The sequence below is a fragment of the Chelonus insularis genome, unplaced genomic scaffold (assembly GCF_013357705.1).
Source record: "Chelonus insularis isolate UGA/USDA-ARS -01 unplaced genomic scaffold, ASM1335770v1 contig_94_pilon, whole genome shotgun sequence".
Taxonomy (NCBI): domain Eukaryota; kingdom Metazoa; phylum Arthropoda; class Insecta; order Hymenoptera; family Braconidae; genus Chelonus; species Chelonus insularis.
In genome coordinates, this window is record NW_023276783.1 from 489,313 (window position 1) to 511,301 (window position 21,989).

The 21,989-nt window shown below is 31.1% G+C and overlaps 2 protein-coding genes across 15 annotated transcripts; one reads left to right on the forward strand and one right to left on the reverse strand.

Moving 5' to 3' along the window:
- The first annotated feature begins 206 nt into the window (after positions 1 to 206).
- Positions 207 to 12,056, forward strand: GEFmeso (Guanine nucleotide exchange factor in mesoderm). 9 transcript variants are annotated; one of them, XM_035092465.1, is made up of 6 exons: positions 207 to 327; positions 415 to 577; positions 6,637 to 7,158; positions 7,307 to 8,226; positions 8,444 to 8,539; positions 8,637 to 12,056. In XM_035092465.1, exons 2-6 carry the CDS (start codon positions 499 to 501, stop codon positions 11,427 to 11,429), a joined length of 4,410 nt encoding a protein of 1,469 aa, XP_034948356.1. In that variant the 5' UTR covers positions 207 to 327; positions 415 to 498; the 3' UTR covers positions 11,430 to 12,056. The 9 variants fall into 9 exon arrangements, with proteins under 9 accessions (XP_034948356.1, XP_034948355.1, XP_034948362.1 ...); XM_035092472.1 differs by lacking the exons at positions 207 to 327; positions 415 to 577 and adding exons at positions 4,162 to 4,248; positions 5,366 to 5,517 and having other exon boundaries at positions 8,637 to 12,055; XM_035092464.1 differs by having other exon boundaries at positions 256 to 577.
- Positions 12,057 to 13,832: 1,776 nt separating this feature from the next.
- Positions 13,833 to 21,294, reverse strand: hppy (MAP4K3-like protein hppy). Of its 6 annotated transcripts, XM_035092474.1 has the most exons (20): positions 21,015 to 21,294; positions 20,892 to 20,949; positions 20,638 to 20,793; positions 20,340 to 20,572; positions 19,992 to 20,255; positions 19,677 to 19,872; positions 19,503 to 19,609; positions 19,328 to 19,395; positions 18,821 to 18,859; positions 18,205 to 18,258; positions 17,731 to 17,801; positions 17,040 to 17,186; positions 16,659 to 16,834; positions 16,395 to 16,599; positions 16,135 to 16,318; positions 15,784 to 16,061; positions 15,622 to 15,705; positions 15,449 to 15,541; positions 15,112 to 15,238; positions 13,833 to 15,016 (listed from the first exon to the last, which is right to left on the reverse strand). In XM_035092474.1, the coding sequence occupies exons 1-20, from the start codon at positions 21,123 to 21,125 to the stop codon at positions 14,917 to 14,919; spliced, it is 2,751 nt and encodes a 916-aa protein (XP_034948365.1). In that variant the 5' UTR covers positions 21,126 to 21,294; the 3' UTR covers positions 13,833 to 14,916. The 6 variants fall into 6 exon arrangements, with proteins under 6 accessions (XP_034948365.1, XP_034948366.1, XP_034948367.1 ...); XM_035092475.1 differs by lacking the exon at positions 18,821 to 18,859 and having other exon boundaries at positions 21,015 to 21,125; XM_035092476.1 differs by lacking the exon at positions 18,205 to 18,258 and having other exon boundaries at positions 21,015 to 21,125.
- Positions 21,295 to 21,989: the final 695 nt, after the last annotated feature.

The following is a 21,989-nucleotide window of genomic DNA, read 5'->3' on the forward strand; positions in this document are numbered from 1 at the left end:
AATATATGACGGCATAAATATATAATTTATAGTTTAAAAAAGAAGTAATAATTAAAGTGGGACAATTAAATTAAAAATTAAATCCATAAAATTCTTAAAAAAATATCAAAACAAACCAATGTCTATATACAAAGTGTAAAATTTAAGCATAAAACTTTTGACTCAATTACGGTCATAAAGAGAATTGAGAGCTGCGCTTTCATGGCATCAACGTCTCGAGGCTTTTCGTAGACGTTTAGTACCGAAGCATTCGAAACACTTCGCGTGGTCTTCAGAAGTCTTCAGTTGGTTCCGCGCGCTCATACGAGCAAGATGTGAAGATGTTTTGTATGTTCTTCATTTTTTCAACACAATTATATTAAACGTTTTCTCTTTTAAAGTGTTAATAATGTAATTTATTGATTCTATCAATAGGTTACGAAAAAGTGTTTCTGTAAAAAGAATGCATCTAAATAGTGGATAATTTAATAACCATATAATAGAACAATTGATGAAACAATGGCGAAAGAAACAACCGAAACTAATGTAAATACTGGAACCGACTCTGATGGATCAGTCTCCTGGGAAGACTTTTTTGGTAATTATAGTACACTAATTGATTAATTATACGTAGTAAACAATTCAACCATCAACATAAACACTCCATTTATCTTTTTTAACATAATAATAAGATTGATTTGTAATTATAAATACACTAGTTATTTTCTGAAGTGATAAAAACAAATGACAACAATTTAATATAATGAAAGATAATTGAGCAAAAAAAAGATGATATGCTTGAATGTAAGAAAAAAAAGCTAAATGGAGGAATAAAAATGAATGAAATGTCATAACCATTTAGAATTTGATAAAGTATACGATGAAAATCAGTAGCAGTAAAAGAGAACAACAAAAAATACATAGCAACACTTGAATAATTCTGGAGGATGTGATAAAAAGGGCGCGAAAAAAATAGCCGGATGCAGCTTGAATAGCTGGTGTAGTTAAATGATGCATATGAGCGTTATAGCATGCAAGAAACATCTTCCCAAAGGCTTGGAATAATAATTCTCTGAAAACATGAATGCTCAACGGAGGTCCTATCGTTATCAGTAGTTCGTCGACCGTTGTTATGACGAACCACATTGATGGTGACTTTATCGCTTCTTTGTATGTACACCCACATACATTGTATTAATGTATAGAGTCTTTAAAGAATCTCTAGACCATACGAACCATGAAATGTCTCGGCTGCATTCCTCTGTCAATTGCAGGTAGTCTTCAAGTTTACAATGACGAAGCTGTGAGCTGTTTTACGTATAAGGCCAAACGTAAATGATCTCAAAGCTCTGAGGCGCAACATGTCGCTGTAAGATCCGGTTTTCTCATCAATTTTATTTTCTCCAACATCTCTGGATCCATCAACCTCTCTTAAGTACTTCAACTGCACTCTATTATAATATCACTTTTTTTGTATCTCCAAAGAAACATAAGAAAGAAATGTGAGCATGAAATCTGTTGGTTAATATATGGATATACAGCAAGATTGAGAATGAATATCCCATACAAGTCTTAGTATCAACGTCGAACGTCTCCCACGCGCTTTCCTTTGCGTTGGCTCGTGTCTCTGGCTCAGCCAGTCTAATTCTCGTAAGTCTCTCATAGGCGTAGGTACATTTTTAGCTGTGGTGTTTCATTTTCCACATAGAGAACAGAGATTCCGTAGTTCTCGTTATCTTTGTAGGCTATACTCATGCAAAGGTGGAGTCTGGTTTAACTCTCTGTGCCATAAAACCCGTCAGCCACGTGCCGCACGTGTGTATTGTATATTAGAAGACGATCAGCTGCTCCATCGTGCTCCAGCAACACTATGCTCCTTTCTTCTTGGTGAATACGACCGGTTTTCGTGCATATAGAACCTCGCCCGATGCTTTTATTTTCCATGTCTTATTATAGTGCATCAGCTACCATGTTCTAGTATGCAAGAAAGTGGCCAGAAGGTCCGACGACTTCCCCGTGAACTCTCTGCGGCTAGTCACGCGACGCTCAATATCCACCACTTTTTCTCATTTTTTTCACCTGGTTTTTTGTTTCTCTTTCATTTCACTCAGTGTTCATGACTTAAATACTTGAACAAATAGAGAGATAACTACTCTGTGATATGGCTAATAAAACGATTGTCGTCAAACGTGTAATAAAAGTTTTATGTGAGTTGTAAATTTTTAATCTTGATATGAAATAAAAAATGCCAGTTATTGAGAAATATTTTTATTAGCTGGTAAAAAGAAATAGGTCGAGTTATAATTTCTTTTTAGACAGATAGCATTACACCGTGGAATTCGTGTTTGTAATGAAAATGAAATCTATATCTTATATATTCCTGAATAGCCTTCCGGTATGCTTGGAGTACCTACTTGATCATCAGAAAAAGAGTGTATTTTTAGCTTGGTATCATATTGAAGCCAGTGTACATAGGCACACTTGAGTTATCAAATGTCCCTTACACTTCCGACCCATTTCATCTTATCAAACTGGAATTAATGCTGGAGTATATAAATCGATAAGATCAGCTCTGAATACGTGTTTAATCAAAGGAATCAGGGCAATCAAGTTGACTAAAATCAACATCAAGTACGAGGTCTTGTTGCTAGTTGTTCACGGTGAATGTAACGGAAAATCCAATACAAGTCGAGATCATGTCTTTTTAAAAGATGCAGTAGTAAGAGATGCGAAATGCAAGGCGCCGTTTCACCCAAGAAAAAAGATCCGCCGTCGGATATCCGAGACATAAGAGAGAGCATTCAACGCCAAGCGTGGCGCCACATTGATGCCAAGCATTCCACTTTCGGACGATTCGATGTAGAGCCAACTTATTTGTACGCGTATCAGACTCAATAATTGTCTTCAACAGCATTCAACATTTACTGAACATATTCAACTCACATATTATACCTAACTCTCACCAATTCCATGCCTATTAGCAATTTTCTCAAATCGCCAGTCGCTTATACTTCCGTTAGATTATCTACTGCATCCATCAACTATGCCTCCAACTATTTTATAAGCTTTAAAAATTTCTTCTGTGCAATTGCAACTGAAATAAGTCTTATATTTTCTGCTAGATTTCAGGAAACGTTTGGATCTTGATAGAAAAATTTTTTATAAATAATATGTCATAGTTAAATTTATGAGAATATTATTTTTCTAGGTCTTTTAGCTTAGATTAGATATGTACTCCAGCAGGGAATCAGTTATAAAATGATAAAGAAGATTTAATAGTTTTAGAGTTGAATTATAATCAGCAAATCATTATGCTGAATTGATTTCTTTATTTTTGTTATTCACAGAAATTCTAAAGAAAAAAACAAAATTGTATTTTTTTCTCTCATTATACATAAAAATAAAATAAAAAGAGCTGTAAAAACGTGTTACACTGCGGATAAAGAGAAAAAAATATCCATAATGAGAGACTTGGGTACTAATGAATACTTTATGTAAATATACTCTTAAATTCTTGAAATATTTAAACATTACGAAAAAAAATTGCTACTTTTTTTCACGACGCTTCCCAAATTCTTCAATGTAATCTCAATATTATCTTAACCATTCTTTTACTTTTTTTTTATCTATATTTAAAACTTTTATGTTCAAATAATCTTTTTATATTTTTTGAACCACTCTTTATACTCTAAAACTAAAACATATGAAATATTTTTAACGTTACATTTTTTTTTAAAATTTTAAATACTGAAATTTATCATCAAAGAAGTAGTAAAAAATGAATAATTTATTACTCTGATGAAATTTATAAATGTAAAACAAGTACAATATATAACAGAAATGATTGTCGCATCAATTTATCATCAACATGACTTCCTCGAAGATTTAATCCTCTCATAAAAATTCCAACGCTTATCTCTGATAATTATAAATTCATTCATATCATCCTTCTTCATTCTTAATTGATACAATGTTCTTTGCATAAAGCTACAAGCCTAGCCGAAGCACGATTGGCAGTCAATGAGTCACAGCAAGAATATATACAACATATAGCTAGTTGCGTCGTCATTAATCGTGATGATGAATCTTTCCCTCTCCTCCATTGTCTGATACTTCAAAGCGTGCAGATCTAGAGGGAATTGTTGGAGTTAGTTAAATAGTGAGTAGTAGTCATTCGGTAGTTGAATGTTTTTTCACATTAATACTATAAACTCAGATTCAAGTTTAAAACAAGTATATACAGTTGGATAGCTAGATTAGAATTGACTGGTGAGTGGCTTGGAGTACTCACAGCAACATTAGAAGAACTCCTATCTCTTTAGTGTCTACCTGTTGCTCAGATGGAAAGCAACTCGCGTTTAAAATCTCAACTACACATTACCTAGAACAACATTAAGCATAAAACTTATGTTGTTGAGCGCGTTGTAAACGTGAGTAATACGTGATAGAAAAGATAGCAAAGTTATTTAAATGTGAGTGAAAGTCTCATATAAGAATAATCAGATTTAATCTCAAACTAATATCAACAGTTTATTTATTTTAAATTATTTTTGCTCAACTTTTATTAATTAAACACTAAATAATAGAGGTTTTGCACAAAGATAATTTATTTAAAAAGATAAATAGATTAACTGATGTCTTATCTTCATGCCACTTAATCACAGATAAATACTTATAGTGTGTAATCAACTTGATACAAATATCTACTTTTGTTCATGGATTTGAAAATAATATAAGTTTTAATGTGTAGGAGTGAATATAACAACATTTAGTTACTTATTCATTTTCACCAGAAAATTTAAATTATCATTAGTTAGAGGTTTAAATAGAAAACAATAGTGATTTCGACATTTTAAATGCGGATATTTTTTATGTAATCAACTTAATAACATATTACAAAGTCTGAAGTATAGACAAAAGTGTGACTAATTATATTGCTAGAAAATAATCAAGAACCCGAATGGGTTTGATAATTGTTTAAATTGTCTGAGGAAAAATTGGGTCGTGATAATACTTGATATATAGCAGCATTAAAATTTAATTAAATATACAGTTTAATTGAATGACTGACATTAAAAAGCTAGGATTAATGAGGTATTAGCAGATAATTGGTTAATATCTACAGTCTAATAATTATTTATAAAAGAATAGAAAAAAAAATTCAAGGATTAACTTGGAAAAAAGATACTCAAAGTCACGAGAGAAAATATGAAACTCGACGCCAATGTAAACCTTATAGATACTCGTGATTCATCCTATGGAACGCGAATGCCTTCTCGCCTTCAGTGGGATTTCCACCCGCCTTTGTTACATTTGTCACAAATCACCAATTTTTTAAACAAATCAATGTTCCATTTTTTTTTCATTTCTTTATCTGTTGTAACAGATAAAGAAAGCGAGGGGAAGTGATTGATGTAGTTGAGCTCTTAAAGCCTACCACTCACGTGGAATGTCGCTTGGACACGTGACACCACTTGGAGTCTCGAAAATGCAGACCGTTGCGCAAGTGTCATGTCTTGGCTACATCCGTGTTGAATGGTATGTTTATTTGGCGCCTGAAAGAACACCGGATCATGCCTATCAAAGAAGTTGTATAAATAGCTGTTGATATGCTTTTATTCCATGTGCTAAACATTCAAAATATAGTGATTAGTATCGTTCACATGATATAGAATAGATGATAGAGCAGTAGGAGAAGATTATCGCTGCTCATTTCACTGAGGGGCTACTGTAGTGATCTTTACTAAAATATCTTGAACTATTTTTGACCCTAATATTATGCTTAGAGTTCTTGGTGTATTATTTTCAATATTAGTGTGAAATAAATCATCTTTTGGCTTGGTTTATTACTTCTATAATACTTCAGTATATCACTTAGAACTCTAAAGAAGCCCATTGTTGAGTCATTGATTGACGAATTAATATTTTCTAAGTATCAAATACGAACTACTAGGATAATACTTTGCTAAATCTTATCTTAGATAATTACTTCTTGAAATAATCTATTGTCAAAGTAAATATATGGTTAAAAATTTGATTTATTTACCAGACTTTTTAGAGCTAATTTAGTAGATTATCAAAAGACTGATAAAATAGCTGACGTAGTTTTTGAAATAACCGATTCAAGTATTTTAACTGAACTAAAAATACAAACGTACTCAGGATTGCCCATCACTACTTCAAATACACATAATTTATTATCAACTGATTGTAAAATCATTAATATAACTGAGCTATAATTAAATGATTCATATCCCAGAGACGTTTGAAAGCTGGTAACGATGTATAAAATTATAAAACAGAGTGTAACTTTATGGTTAGAATTAAAAATGACAGTTTAAGTAATATTCCGGAAATGTTAGATCTTTGAATGAAATGGTAATAAAAAGTGTATTAATATCGATGTAGGAGCAGAGAAAGAAGCAGGAGCTAATGCTCTCCGGGTTCAATGCTCCTATATGTGTGGTATAGAAGCCGTTGCATGTGCAAGTCGTGTGCTTGCAGTCACGGCAGTAGTTGGTAAGAAATATTTTGCTCTGGATTGTGTACAAAGTTTCTCGTTTAAGTCCTGACGAGCATCCTGTTTCACCCCAAGTTTATACATGCGAAAAATCAAACAAATAAAAGTACTAGAAAAAAAAAAATATTTGTTTGCAGGAACGTCGACAGACTTGGTACCGCAGTTACTTGGGATGTTTGATGAGTTAGCGCGAAAGGCTGAGAGTAACCACGGGGAGCAAATACCAGCAGCGATTCAAAAACGCTTGAGTCTGGTAGCACATTCTCAGCGCAACTCCATATTCGGTCACATCTGTGCCAACTCGCAACGTGAACTACCAACGATGCAAGAGCAACAACGAATCCAGTCTGCAGACGCCACAGTCGAGCCAGCAGCTTGCAGTCGTGTGGAAATAACTGTTTGTAATGCTGAAAGAGACAACGAGAGTACACCAGTAGGGTCTACTAATGATGACAAGCCGATGTATTGCTGTGAGATGACCACTGGATTGATGCCGGAGTATGGTAGAAGACGTAAACACCTCGATAGACCCCTCTCTGGCAGCTCAATTGCTTCAAGCACGTCCTCAAGTGGATGCAGTAATCAAGGAAACGCTTGTTCCGCTAATCCGTATTTGGCATCTGTCGAGTCACTGGCCGATACCTGTGCCAGCTCCCAAGGTTAGTGGTTACATTGTCACATTGTTACTTCATCACACTCACTCACTACTTGTTTCAATTCCTGAGAAAAACAAACGACTTTAATGGTACATCAAAAAATTTCTATTATTTTTTTTTGCATCTAAAGAATCGTTTATATTTACTTTAGGGTCAGGTGATAGTGGAGTCATGACGACATCAGGAGTCAGCTGCAGAGCTGAAAATGGAGAGAATGAAGAAAGAAATAGTAGTGCTAAAGGTTCACCACTTTTATATCATCGTGCACGATATTACGATCCACAACGTAACCCTGTTGAAAGAGTTTTATTGGAGATTGTAGACACTGAGGCTGTTTATGTTGAACATCTTCGACAAGTAATTGAAGGCTATCTGATATTTTGGCGTGATGAACCAGCTTGTCTAGTACAGCAATTGCAACTTAATCATTTATTCAGTAACATTGAAGATATATTTAGGTTTAATGGAGAGTTTCTCAAGGAAATCGAGGCCTGTGGTTTAGATCCCGTAAGCGTTGCGCACACATTTACGAAACATAATGCGGGTTTCAAGGTTTACACTGAATACTGTACGAATTATCCAAGAACAGTGTCGGTATTGACCGATTTAATGAGTCGTGAAGATACAGCTAAAGCTTTTCGCGAAAGACAAGCAGCATTAGGTCACGCATTACCACTTGGATCGTTTCTTTTGAAACCGGTACAAAGAATTTTAAAGTATCACTTACTCTTGGAAAATTTATCCAAGGAATATGAAGCCGATGAGAAGAGAAAGGATATGAAAGATGATAGAAATGCCATTGAGGAAGCGTTAGCTGCTATGACTGGAATTGCTAAACATATAAATGCCATGAAACGTCGTCACGAGCACGCGGTTCGTGTACAGGAAATTCAATCATTATTATACGGATGGCCCGGGCCTGATCTCACTACCAGCGGGGAGCTGATTGCCGAAGGAAGATTCAGGATGCGAGGAGCTAAAGCACCCAGACATGCCTTTCTCTTTGAACGAATGCTACTGCTGACTAAAAAGAAAGAGGATGGATTGCTTGTTTATAAAGCTCACATTATGGTAATTTTTATTTTCAATTAAGAAAAACAGGTCACAATGAAACCCTTCAATTTTTAAATCATTTTCTCAATCTATATTATTAACAAAATAACTTTTTTTTTTAATTAAAAAACTATTTTACTTTTATTTATGATGACATTAAAAATTATAAGTTTCTTTTTATTCAGTTATTATAATTATGTTGACCATTTAAAATTTTATTTGTTTTATTATTCAGTGTTCAAACTTGATGCTAATCGAAAGTATCCCGGGAGAACCATGCAGTTTCCACGTCATACCTTTTGACAATCCACGACTGCAGTACACATTGCAGGTAAGCATATTTAGCTTTTTATCATTTGAAAAACTATTCGATTAATAAGCTATTGAAAAGATATAAATCGTTGACATTTTTGTTCGTTCAATAAAAGGCTCGCAACTTGGAACAGAAAAGGGAGTGGACATTGCAAATTAAACGAGTAATGCTGGAGAATTATAATGCAGTTATTCCAATTCACGCCAGACAGTTAGTACTTCAGTTGGGTCAAACCCAACACGACGAAGATGGCAATAATGATCGAGGATCAGCCAAGAAATTGTATTCTGCTCCACCAGAATATTTAAAGAGACGTAAAGTGGAAAAAGAACGAAGACGATCCGAAGCAGGATTAAGACAAAAGAAGAAATTTAGTAAAATGGATAATTCAGCATTATTAACTGTAGAAAATTCACCACCATCATCAAGAAAAAGGCAATCAGCCGAGAATTCAAGAAACAGCAGTCGAGATCCAAGTCTTAATCGATCGTTAGATAGTGGACGTGCATCCAAAGTAAAAGATCGTTTCACTAATTGGCGTCGAAAATCTGAACCAGGCTTCCAGTCTTACGTATCATTTAATCAGTCAGACGATGAAGAAAAAAGTGAAACCATTTCGCAATCAGAATCAGCTACACAAGGGGAAGTAATAAACGTCAATTCAACAAATGAAAATGATAATTCAAACGAGTCACAAAGTACATTAGCAAGTAAAAGTTTAACGGTAGCGAATACCAAAGATGTTAATGAACAGAAAACTCAGGTACGAACCGTTGAAGAAATAGTTGGGCACATTCTCATGCAAAATCAAGAATTCCAAAGATTATTGGAGAAGCAAAGAACAAATAGTTTAGCTAATGTTAGACAACAACGTTTTAAAAAACATCAGAGATCCGTTGACACATCTGATGACAGTGATAATGGTGAACAAAATTATTCAACAGACTTTGGAACTAGTGTCAATAACAATAATAATATGCATAATAATAGTAATAGTAATAATATAGGTAAAAGTAATCGGCCAATACGGAATATCCGCCGTGAACATCGATTTTTGAGATCTAATAATGCATGGAATAGTCTTTCACCTCCATTGTCCCGTGAAAATCAATCGAATTTACAATTACAATATAACAATCTTCATACTGATAGTGAAAAATCGGATATTATTTCTAAAAATAAAGTTAATCGAGTTCATGAAAAAAAAGCTGTATTTGAGGCATTTAAAAGACAGAGTATTGTGACTGAAAGTAAAATAATTAGAACGGCTTTACGTATGAGAGAAAATTCGGGAGGTGAAGAGAAAATGAATGATACTACTGATGAAAAAGTTGAGGAATTCAATAATGACGAAGATAAAAATAAAACGAAAGTAAATCTCACTGCAAATGAAAGTTCAGAAAGCAATTTCGGCAATTACGATAACTTGCAACATATTTGGAGTGATTTAAACACGGAAAATCGATCAAGAACTGGCAATCATGACAGTCCAACACGCCCAGCTATTTGGTTAACGAAACTTTGTGAAGGCTTGCCAACATCACCACTTAAAAGTGGTTCATTACCTCGAAGTTTTCAAATCAGTCCAAATCCTCCACAAGGTATTACTAAAGCTAGATTCCTGCAGAGAGACGGAAAGCCTCTAAGTGAAAGACCATTCACGATTGCATCAGATAAACCGGCTGAAATAAATCTAGAAGATATGGAGAGATATGCATCTTCTTATCAGCCTGAAGAAAAAATAGCTAAATTTCCAATCTCAGTTTCTTCAACATCCTCATCATTTTTTTGCTCTATTGACGATAATTTAACTGATGTAGATTCGGATGTTCATTCAACAAATATTCATCCTGATCATAAAATTTATCGAGCAAATATCAGCGGAAGCACAATGTTGAAAAACGTTCTATCGAAAGCCGGAAGTCGATTACAAGGACTTCGGTCAACAGCTAGTGCTGAAACTCTCGAATGTACTGATTTCGATAAAAAACCTTTATCATCACCATCAAATAAAAATAATACAAAATTTAAAAAGAAAAAATTTAAATCAAGATTGTCGTCAAGAGAATCATTCACGGACATTGATGAGCCAACTGTTGGATGCTTGTCTAGCCATAATTCTTTCCTTGAGAGTTCATCTCTATATTATAAACAAGGAAGTTCCGGGCTCGGTGCAAGAATTGCACAAGCGGATTATGCAGACCCGTCAGTTCTTTTCTTCGATACTAAACGATCAGAGTCTAATAATGCTGACAATGTATCCTCATCGCTTGTGAATTCTGTTTCAAATCTAAAAATAGAAACGAATCAAGATGAGACATCTAGTGATAAACAAAGACTTCTTAGTGATGGTGAAAATTTTTATGAAAAATGTTTCGAATCAATTGAGAATTATGTTGATGAGACTGACGATGCTTTCAGGGATAGTGCAATATTTAGCGATGTTGAAGAAATTACTTTATCACAATTTTCATCAAACATATGTAATAATGATACTGGTAACAGTAGTAGTAATAATATTAAAAATGATATGTCAAGTGCTTTCATCAAACAAAAAGTGGCACCTCCAGTTCCTATGAAGCGTAAAATTAAAAATGAAAATTATACGTCTGATAGGATAAAAGGTGAACGACTTGAGAATTCTAAACCTGATACACCACCGAAACCAGAAAAATTAATTTTGCGTACAAAAATAATAAATGACAACAATGATGAACAAAATCCAAGCTTTAAAACTTCAGTATCAAAAGAAATATCTAACAAATCGATGTACTCTACAGCGGTCAAGCCATTAAAAATAAAAAATAGTATTGAAGATGATAAGAATGATATATCGGCAGGACAGAGTCAAGCAGGATGGGTTAAAAGAATGGTTGGTCAATTACAGGCTCAAATTGAAACCTTATAATAAAAATAGAATAATTTTGTAAACGAATTCATTACTGATAGTACATATCAGTATTTTCCGCCAATAATTTAAGCAATAATTTTTTTTATATTGAACAAATTAGGGAAATGAAAGTCAACTTTTTGCCATAAAGTACAATTACGTTAGTATACGAAAGAAATTAGTATTCATATCTCAGAAAAGTGGCAATAAAAAACATTTTCACATATTTAATTAAATGTGAAATAATTGTGAGCATTAATAATGCATGAAAACTAAATTTATTTAGCTATACATAAAGTATATTATTACTTTATAATGATACATTATTAGATAAATGATAGAAAGAAAATTTTTATACTCTAATTACGAAATAAGCATATGGAAAATATTGCTTAAAGTGTCATGATTAAACAAATTATTTAGTTTATATTTTGAGATACGTTTTTATTAAGAGAACTTTTCTATTTACAATAAAATTTTGGCTAGTCGTGTGTGTACATATAAGTAAATAAATAGTAGGCTATTATTATCATTGATAATAATATTTCATAATAATTCTAATGATAATAAATTATTTTTCGCAATACTGTATTTATACAAATATCCTACGATAAAAATTATTGTTCGGCAAAATGAAACAATGTTAATACACAGTATGTGCAACTGTAAAAAGGTGTATTGATTACTTTAAAATCCTCTATTCCTCTTACATGCCACTGACTATAATATATCCTATTTTATTCTGCTATTTCCCAAATATCAGTCCATCATTATTGTATTATTAATATTTATTTCATGGTTTTTATGTATAGTTATTTCGATAATAATCTCATCTTTATGGTGTTCTGTTCACTGTATTACTATTTTCGACTTTTCTTAATACTTTTATTAATTTAATGTTGGGTTTAAACAAAAATTTGTTTGATACATTTTACTAATGATAAAAGTCAATCTATTCTATCATATTACGTGCTTAATAGAGAATGTTTTAGATTTTATTATTGCAAGAATAATTTTTATCTCATTTGTTTCTTTTCATCTTCTCTTTCTATACATTTTATTTTTTTAAACTTCAATCAATTATTACCTGAATATTAGAAGATATTTTTGAGGTATTTTTTTACCATGTCATCTACAGAAATTGGCGAAATACAATTGTTTGTTGTTTAATCATAATTATATGTTTATTTTAAAATTTCACAACATGGAAATTTTTGTAATTTCGAATTTTTTCAATCTAATGAGTTTTTGAGAATTCATTGTCTAAGCAAAATGTATATATATATATACATATTTATTCGCTTGCTATGTTATAGGTTTATATCATATACTTTTCATCCTATTTGTTGTGAATTCTTTTAAAATATAGCTTTGTCTCATGAATTTTTTTGAAAAATTATAAAAAAAATAATTACTGTCAATATGAATATGTTAATAAATCCAACACAACGTACCTGGATTATTATATTTGGAAAAAAATATATTTTGAGACAAAGCCAATATTAATCTGGTCATATCGAGCAGGTACATTTTTCGCTGTGCTATTTTTTAATATTGAAAAGACTTTATTTCTCATAAATTCACGAAAAATATTCGGGCGCTACAATTCTAATCTTTCATTCGAAAAATAAAAATGATATTTTATCTTTTCCTTTATAATTCAAATTAATCGATAGGACATTTAATGATTACTAGAGTTGGTGATTGGTGAATAAAATATTAGTATCATGAATATTTCATTATAAAATGCCCATTCTTGATTACATAAAATTATTGTCTTGATATTAATAAAAAAATCTGTCAACAAAATATATAATACAGTAATCGGAAAGATTATTTTGTTAAATAAAAAATATTACAAGTTTGAGATCCGGCAATGTTTTATCACTGCTCGAGGATATGTTTAAATTTTCTCCAAAAATTAAGAAGAAATTACAATAATAATTATTATAATAATTACAATGATAATAAGTAAATACACGAAATGCTGACTTATTCCTTAAATATTATTATAATTAATCACTTAATTATAACATAATCTTTTAATAACTGTTGATAGCTGGGATTGTATTTTTATTGTAAAACGTGTTTAAATTTAATTACGTACTTAAAGGGGAAGACATTCAAGTATGTAATTGTTTAAATGGATCTTTTAAAATTTAATTAGTACATCGATCGTATCGATTTCTATTTATTATTAGTTAAATTGAGTTGATAATTGTTAAATTGGTGTTCTTTTTTATAAGAATAACGTTTTCTTCTGCTAATCTACCTATTATGTATTTTCTTTGACATTTTATAATTTATCAGCGTGGCTATTTTCTTTCAGCAATCAATAACAATGGTTTAGCAGTTCCTTATGTCCATAGCATTTGTGGTGTAAATACTTTATTTACTTATACGTATATCTTTTTGATTTTCCAATATCTATACATATTTACACTTTTTCTTAAAATTTTCATTATTTTATCTCCGCATAATTTAGCTCTTTATTCTTATAATTATTATTCATATCAATTAAACATTTCTATACATACATACAAGAATAAATAAATTTGACAAATGTAACATTCATCAGCATTTCAACTGTAGTCTTACGTTTACACCACTTATGCTCGCGGCACTCTAATATCATTTACTTAATTTTCTCTTTTCGTTTACCTAATTGGCAAAATTTTTTTTTTAAGACAAGTATTTATTTTCATAAAACTTCGCGCCAAATTAAAGTGATTAAAATTCATTAACAATTTTGTTAATATCAAAGGCTTTAAAAAAAATATTTTTGAAAATTTAATAAATTATTAAAAATGATATCCCGTCACATTTATTATAATCTAACTATTGAATTAAATGAAAAGTTAACTTCTCTTTTTTCACTTACTTTTTTCTATCAAAGTTCACTTTAAAATTGAAGGTAGTATTTCCATACTTGCATAATTGTCATCGAATACTTTATTAATACTACAATAAATCGTTAATTAATTCATTAATTGAATACTTTGGTAAATTAATATCAGAACTATAATGAAATTTAATCTGATAATAAATACATAATAGATAAAAGATAACAATAAAAATGACTAATGTCATTCCTATTATTGCTGCAATTATTAATTATGCACCAATTGATAAAATGATTTTCCTACTTGTGTTCAATCAGTAATAATCAAAAGAAAAAGTTAACGTTTGAGTATGTAAGAAATAATGAAAAAATCGTCTTTTTAACTGGAATTTCTTTTCATATCACATTATCCCAGTAATTAAAAATCTGATGCTTATTAAAGAAATATAAAGGCGTAGATCCCTAAATTACATACATTTGTCTAATCACCTACAGGTTTCAATCATTGTCTCCTTATTTAGTAATAAACGGGAGTTTGAATTTAATCACAAAACTGCATGCTTTCCCTATTTCTCGTAAACATCAACTTACTTTTAATAGTATTTATACTCCGTTTGATGCACAAACCCGTTTTATTGGCAAAACAGAACCGGAACTTGAAAATTAATAGCTGGCTTCATGTCCAGCGAGTATATACAAATCTGCTCCTTCGGATTCTGTTAATGTGCCTGAATGGACTAAATGACTTTCTAACATTACCACTCTAAAAACAAAGAAAAATTGATTTTATAAATAAACTGGAACTAATCATCTATTTATAGACTTAGAGATTTTATAAATCGATCAAGATTAACGTACTTGTCAGAACCCAGTAATCTGTATGTTCGACTTGGATCACTTATTTCCTGTGTTATTTCTCCATTTTTATAACTTCTCCCTTGCATTCCATGCTTATGAAATGCTAGCACGCTGTCAGGTAGACAAACTACATAAACCGGAAAGTATATGTTAAAAAGTTGTATGATTAATGTAAAAGAAAGAATGACGACAAGGTTTTAAATCGACTTTTACATCTTTGAGATTACGTTTATAATTATGGTAATCACTCTATATTTATTTATGGAGCAAATAAAAAGATTAAGATAGTCGATCTAATTTCTCAATGTTCTCTTTTTATAGAATGAAAAATACTCACTGATTGATTCGATTTGGAAATTGAATTGTAACTCAGATAACTGTTTTTTACTTGTCCGTGGTTTTCCTTGTAATGTTACAAACTTAACAACATCTATAAATTAAGATATACAAAATTATTACTTATTAAAGTTTGAAAAAATATGATTATTCAAAATTGCAAATTATCCTTACTGTCATAACAGACAAGAATAGAATCTTTTTCAAATTGCGTGACATTTATTACTTGTAAATTTTCTCTTCTTGGAATAACAGTCGCTATAAAATAGATCAGTAAAATATTCATTTAATTAATTGGTAAAAAAACAATTTAAATATTCTATAAATAAATAATACCTGAGCCGTCTATATCCTCTAATTCATCACTATGAAACCAGCTAGCGCCAGAGTTCATATTTATTAAATCAAGTTTTAATTTATTTTGTTGATAAGCTTGTTTAACAGATACGCAAACCATTGGATATTCCATTTCTGGTGTGATAATCATTTCGAAAACATTTAGTGGTGAAGGTAGTGAACATTCGAAATGTTTTAGCAGCATAAATTTATTCAGTGGATCATACCACTGCATCAAAAATATTCCAGCAGGCATTGCACCGCAGAGATACTTATAACTAAATAATTATAATAATAAAATTATTGAATAATTTACTTTAGTTATCAAAAAAAAAAAAAAAATTAACATACCCATTGTAAGGATTTCTACCAACGCAGCATTTGCTGCAACCTTTTGTATCAGGTACTTTAGTTGTTAAAGCAAATTTTCTTGGAACTAATCTTTCCGGTATTTTATTCATATGCAAAGAAAACCTATGAGTTTGCTTACTTTGCATTGCTAATAGATCATGTCTATATAATTGCGGTGTTTTTCCTAAAAAAATATTGAAAATGAAAATAGTAATATTTAAAAAATAATATGTATTATTTATAGAAACACTCTTCTCTACCTGATAAAGACATTAAAACATCTTTAATAACATACATCCATATTGTACGTCTAGGATACAGTTGGTCAATTGCTGTTTCATGGAGCTCATTGAGATTTAAATTGTAAATTCCCTCTTCAGCAGCAATTAACAAGTGCTGATCTCTAGTATCCGGATGAATCCAACTTGCGGTACAATGTATTCTTAAGGGGCAACCATTGAATACCTTAAAAGAATTAATGTGAATAGATTACATAAGAAAAAAAAGTTAACAAACAAAATTACCTTAGAAAAACATGCTCCCATGTGAACCTTTGGTGTTGGTGGTAACCCATTGCTTGTAGGTCTCGGAGGAGTGTGTCTCTTTCGATCCCTTCGTCGTGGAGGAACAGGTGGAGTGTCAGAAAGTAAATCAGGTCCAACACCTTCTTCATCGCCATGGCTCGATGACTCTTTATCACCTAAGTTAAATGGCATGACATCAGTTAGTAAAAGTTACTTCAAAAGACACAGATGATTGACTATGTTGAATAGAAAATGAAATGTTTAGATGTGTAAGTAAAAGACAAATAAAATAATTGAAATCTATTAAGATGTTCTAAGAGCTACAATATGTAATTATGTGCGATCTAGAGCATGCTCTAAATTCAAGGTGCGTGCTCCTACCATTACATCGTGAAGAATCATCTCTAGGCCCACTGTCCGATAATGAACGCTGACGTGAAGTGTTTCCGGATGATATTGACAAGGAACCGCTCACCAGACCATACAACTCGTCCACAGAGCTGTGACGCCTGGGACTTGCTTGTGACCCTATACACCCAACCTACTTTTTACGCTACAGCTTTTTAGTTAGATTAAAAACAAAATCGCTATAAATACTCTAATCTAAATAGAAGCATAAAATACTCTTTGTTTTTTCTTCAATTAAAAAAATAATAGTTCTTTTCCACAAAAGCAGAAATTTCAGCTTTAATAATATTTAATAAACATAAAGATGAGTATTATATTCCAGTCATCCAGATTTTTTTCAGAAAGACCTTTAAAAAATTTAGAGTAATGAAAATATTTAAAAAAATTACTTTCACTAATCACTGTAAAAAAATAATTGAATAAATAAGTCGTAAATTTTGCTATAAATACATGCGCTCGCATGCTAGTTTGAAAATTTACATAATTATAGCACTAATATAATATAATAATAAAATTAATGGTTCAATTAATATAAAAACGCTAGAAGCATTTAATGAAAAGGTATACACTAGATTAATTTGCATTGAATGTACCAAGTAAAGTTGCACATTGTTAGCATGTGAAAATTATACATCTTGAAGTATTCTAAATATGCTGTACTTACCAGTTAAATTGGAATAGAAACTCCGATGTACTTCGCATTCATTAGAAGATTCGCCAAGTGGAAGTGTGGCTCTGAAAGAAATGCATAGTTTAATATTCTATACTCCCGTTTGTTTCACATAAGCATGTAGAAAAAAAAATTGACATAAAAATAAATTCATATTAAATATTTCATTATTTTAAACAATAATAGCAACAAGAACAACTCATTCATCACTAATTGACATAAAATGATGGATTAATTGTGTGAAAAAAAAATTCATGTCAATGGATACTTGATTAGAAACAAATACAACATAAATATCATTAAATAATATAAAGTCTTCAGATATCTACCATTTTCATAGGCATGATTAGAAAGTAAGTTAAGATAAGAAGAATAATTACTCGTAATTTCGTAAATCAGTAAATAAGGAAACTGAGAAGAAATGAAAATAATAAAACTGAGAGTCTAGCATTGCATTGAAATACTTACTGCAGGGAGTATAGCTGGTCGCAATGCCCATCAACCATTGACATTGCATTTCCCCTGCACATATAAAACTAATGTCATCCACAATCTGATGAATTACCTTCATATTGACTCAATTAATTGTCGATCGTTTATATTTAATCATCCTTTTATTTCTCACGTTAAATAGTATTTATTAAATTAATATTAACATTAATTAATTAGATACTTTTTTTGGTATTTTCTCTTTGATTACATTTAAAATTTTCCAAACTACTAAGTACAAGACCATATTATTAACGAGTTTGTTTATCAATTATTATCAATCTACTGGTTATTAAAAACCCATGCTCGATTAATACACTCTTTAGATTAAGGTTGTTATAATTATCCTCACTATTTTTACAAATTAAATGCAAGACGGGCAACAAGCAATAAAATAACTAATAATGGATTTTTCGTACATTCTTCTTCAATTAAACTGCACGAGTATTTGTACAGGATAGAGTTTTTTTCAATGATATCATGATTAATGATTAATAATTTATAAATGATGATTAACAGTTGAAATTAAAATATAATGCATGAAATGAAAAAGAAATTAGTGCCAGGGGCAAGGAAAAAGGTTACCTGCCGATACCTTAGCAATAACTCCTCATCAATGTACTGCAATAGACTCCTGTTGAGAGAAATGACATAAAAATTACCAAAAAATAGTTTCATCACTGAAATACTGAATTATCGTTGATTCCTCAAGTTGTTAGAAAAAATTTTAAACATTCAAAAAACAGTAAAACAAAACTAAACTAAATGATGCAAGCACTACAATAATTAACTTAAATTAATTTCAATGAATGAAATCTAAATTAAATAATAAAGAAAGATGTATACAGATGAAGCTAAATTGCCGTAGAGCATTAAATAATTATAAATAAAATAGCAAAAGCAACCGTGCCATATGCCTAATTCAACATTAAATTACTAATAACAGACTCGTGTGGTTCTTGTACTTTCGTCGTTAAGTCCGTCATTATTCCAATAGTTAAGTAGAAATCATTTTTTATAAAATAATCTTTTGCTGGTTTGCTTATGATTTTTTTTTTGCCGTAATCAGCTGTTCATTCATTTAATAAAGTAAATTACTCACTTTTCTGGGACGTCATCAAATGCTGTACCGATACCACAGTCAGGATGAACATCACAGTTATGAACAGTCTATAAGAATATAAAATCTTAAAAATTTACAAAAAATATATTTATTTTCAATAAATCATAAATTTTGAATATTTCAATTGTTGGATTTCTAAAAGGAATTAATATACCTTAACATTATTCATGATATCCATAATATCCCAAACAGCATTATCTTTATCAATTGGTAGTGAAGCAGCATCTCGTAGAAGTGTTCCACCGTCAAGATTAATTTGATCTAAACCATAACATATTATAAAATAAATAGATATCATATTTATTTGGAAAAAATAATAGTGATTTACCATCACTGTCTAATTGGAAAGTCGGACTCTTTGGTCTTGGTCTTGTTGTGTGTCTCGAAGCTATTCTTTGAGGTACATTTGGCACAGCTCCATCTTCGTCAGCCTCTAAGTCAGTAAACATGTGGCTTGGATTTGAAACTTTTTGTAATAATTCTAATGCCAGCCTTTTACTCATTTCTCCTTGGAAAAATGCATGCTACACAGCCAATAATAATAATATAATGACAAATTAACAACAATAAAGATTTCAATTATGCTATCTTAAACATCTATCCTTATCTTTTACTTATCATTGCACGAGAATAATACAATTACCTCTAATAATTTTTCTGCCGTAGGTCGTTTCTTAGGATTCTTTGTGAGTGCAACTTTAACAAAATTATGAAATGTAGGACTCCATTTGTCGCGATCTTTAAGTGTTGGAGGTTTAAATCCCGATTTGGACATAAGAAATAGTGCTCGCATAGGATGTAAATCAAACATTGGGGGTTGTAATTCGGCTAATTCTATCGCCGTAATACCACAGGCCCATATATCACATAACTGGTTATATCCACCTTTGCGTTCAACAGCTGCAACCTATTGAGTGAAAAATAGCATCAAGTACTTGAATGTCATAACTCGATTGAATGCATCAAAATTAACAATTTATTATTATAATACCTCTGGTGCCATCCAGTATGGTGTGCCAATGAAACTCTTTCGTTTATTAATAGTTGCGGTTATTTGTGCAGAAACACCAAAGTCAGCAAGTTTTACATCTCCAGCTTCAGTTAATAAAATATTAGCTCCTTTGATGTCTCTATGCATCTTTCCCATGCCATGAAGATAGGCCAGTCCAAGTAGAGTTTCTCGACACATAAAAGCTATTTGAATTTCAGTCAATGGACCCGTAACTAAAAGAATATTTAAATTAGGAAAAATTCATTTCATTAATAATTAATAATTATTGAATACTCACTATGATATATATCTTGTAAGGATCCTCCACCACAATATTCCATGCAAATCCACAGCTTATCACGTCTCAAATAACTGCCATAGTAAGCAATGATATTCGGATGTCGACAATCCTTCATCATCAAAATTTCCTGCTGAATCATCGCAAAATCATCGCCTAAAATGAAAATAAAATTTTATTAAGAATGTAAAATATTTATCAACCACTAATTTACTGTTATGAATTCATAAATCTAATAGCAGCTGACATATTACCTGGTTCTAATTTGATAACCTTTATGGCAGCAAGATCATTCATCGACAGTCTTTTAGCCTACACAATTAATGTCCATTATAGAAAAAATTGAATTAAAGTAAATTAAATATAATAATAAATACCTTATAAACATCTCCATAAGTTCCACTGCCAATTCTCTGAATGATTTCATATTCATCATGTGGATTTCTTCGACTTATGTCGCTGGAGATAACGTTTGCGTTCACCGCCATACCATATATCTCCACATTCGCGTAGCGTATCTAAATGAATAAATTATTTCGATAAATTATCACGCAATTATATTTACAAGATCACAACAACATAGACAATAAAATAGATTAATCCACAAAGTTCAATGAGCGGGATGTCACTTTAATCGAAACGTCGCTATGGTCGCCATTGTCCACAACAGCATGAACTGAGGCGCACATGGACCGCGCCGTTTGCAAAAATAACCAATCGTAAGCTTAAAATTAATCATGTGGTCACTTAAAAGCATCCAATCAAAACCAGTAGCTCACAATTCAAACTCACACAAATTGGCGCGATTTAAACATTAAAGGCATTGTCTAATTACTTTCTACTCATTTTTTATATTTTTCACCTGTGCGAGTGAATTGATAATTTTTATTGTACTTTCTACAATCATGAAGACTATGAACTGAATAATAACTCATTTATTTAAAGCATTTTAAGTGAATTAATTGAAATAAATGACATTTAATTCAATGTATTTTTACAAAAGTGAAAGATTTTGATTGTTTATCCATTGTTATAGAAAAATTACAGTTAAAAAAATATTTATTCATGATTATTTAATAGTAAAACAATTATTTAAGGAACAATAGTATTTGCCTTCCTAAAAGACAAACTTAATTAGCTGCACTCCACCCTATTCACTCTGTAACTAACTAATTGGCCTCAATTCCTGCAAAGTTTATAATGATATTTTTGGGAAGGAAAACTTATTTATTATTCAAGTGTAAAATGTAATCATGTATAACCTTATAAAATCGAATAAAAATATAATAATGACTTGCATGGTTATTAGAGTATGAGAGTAATGTAGGTAGAACAATGAAGCAAACATATAA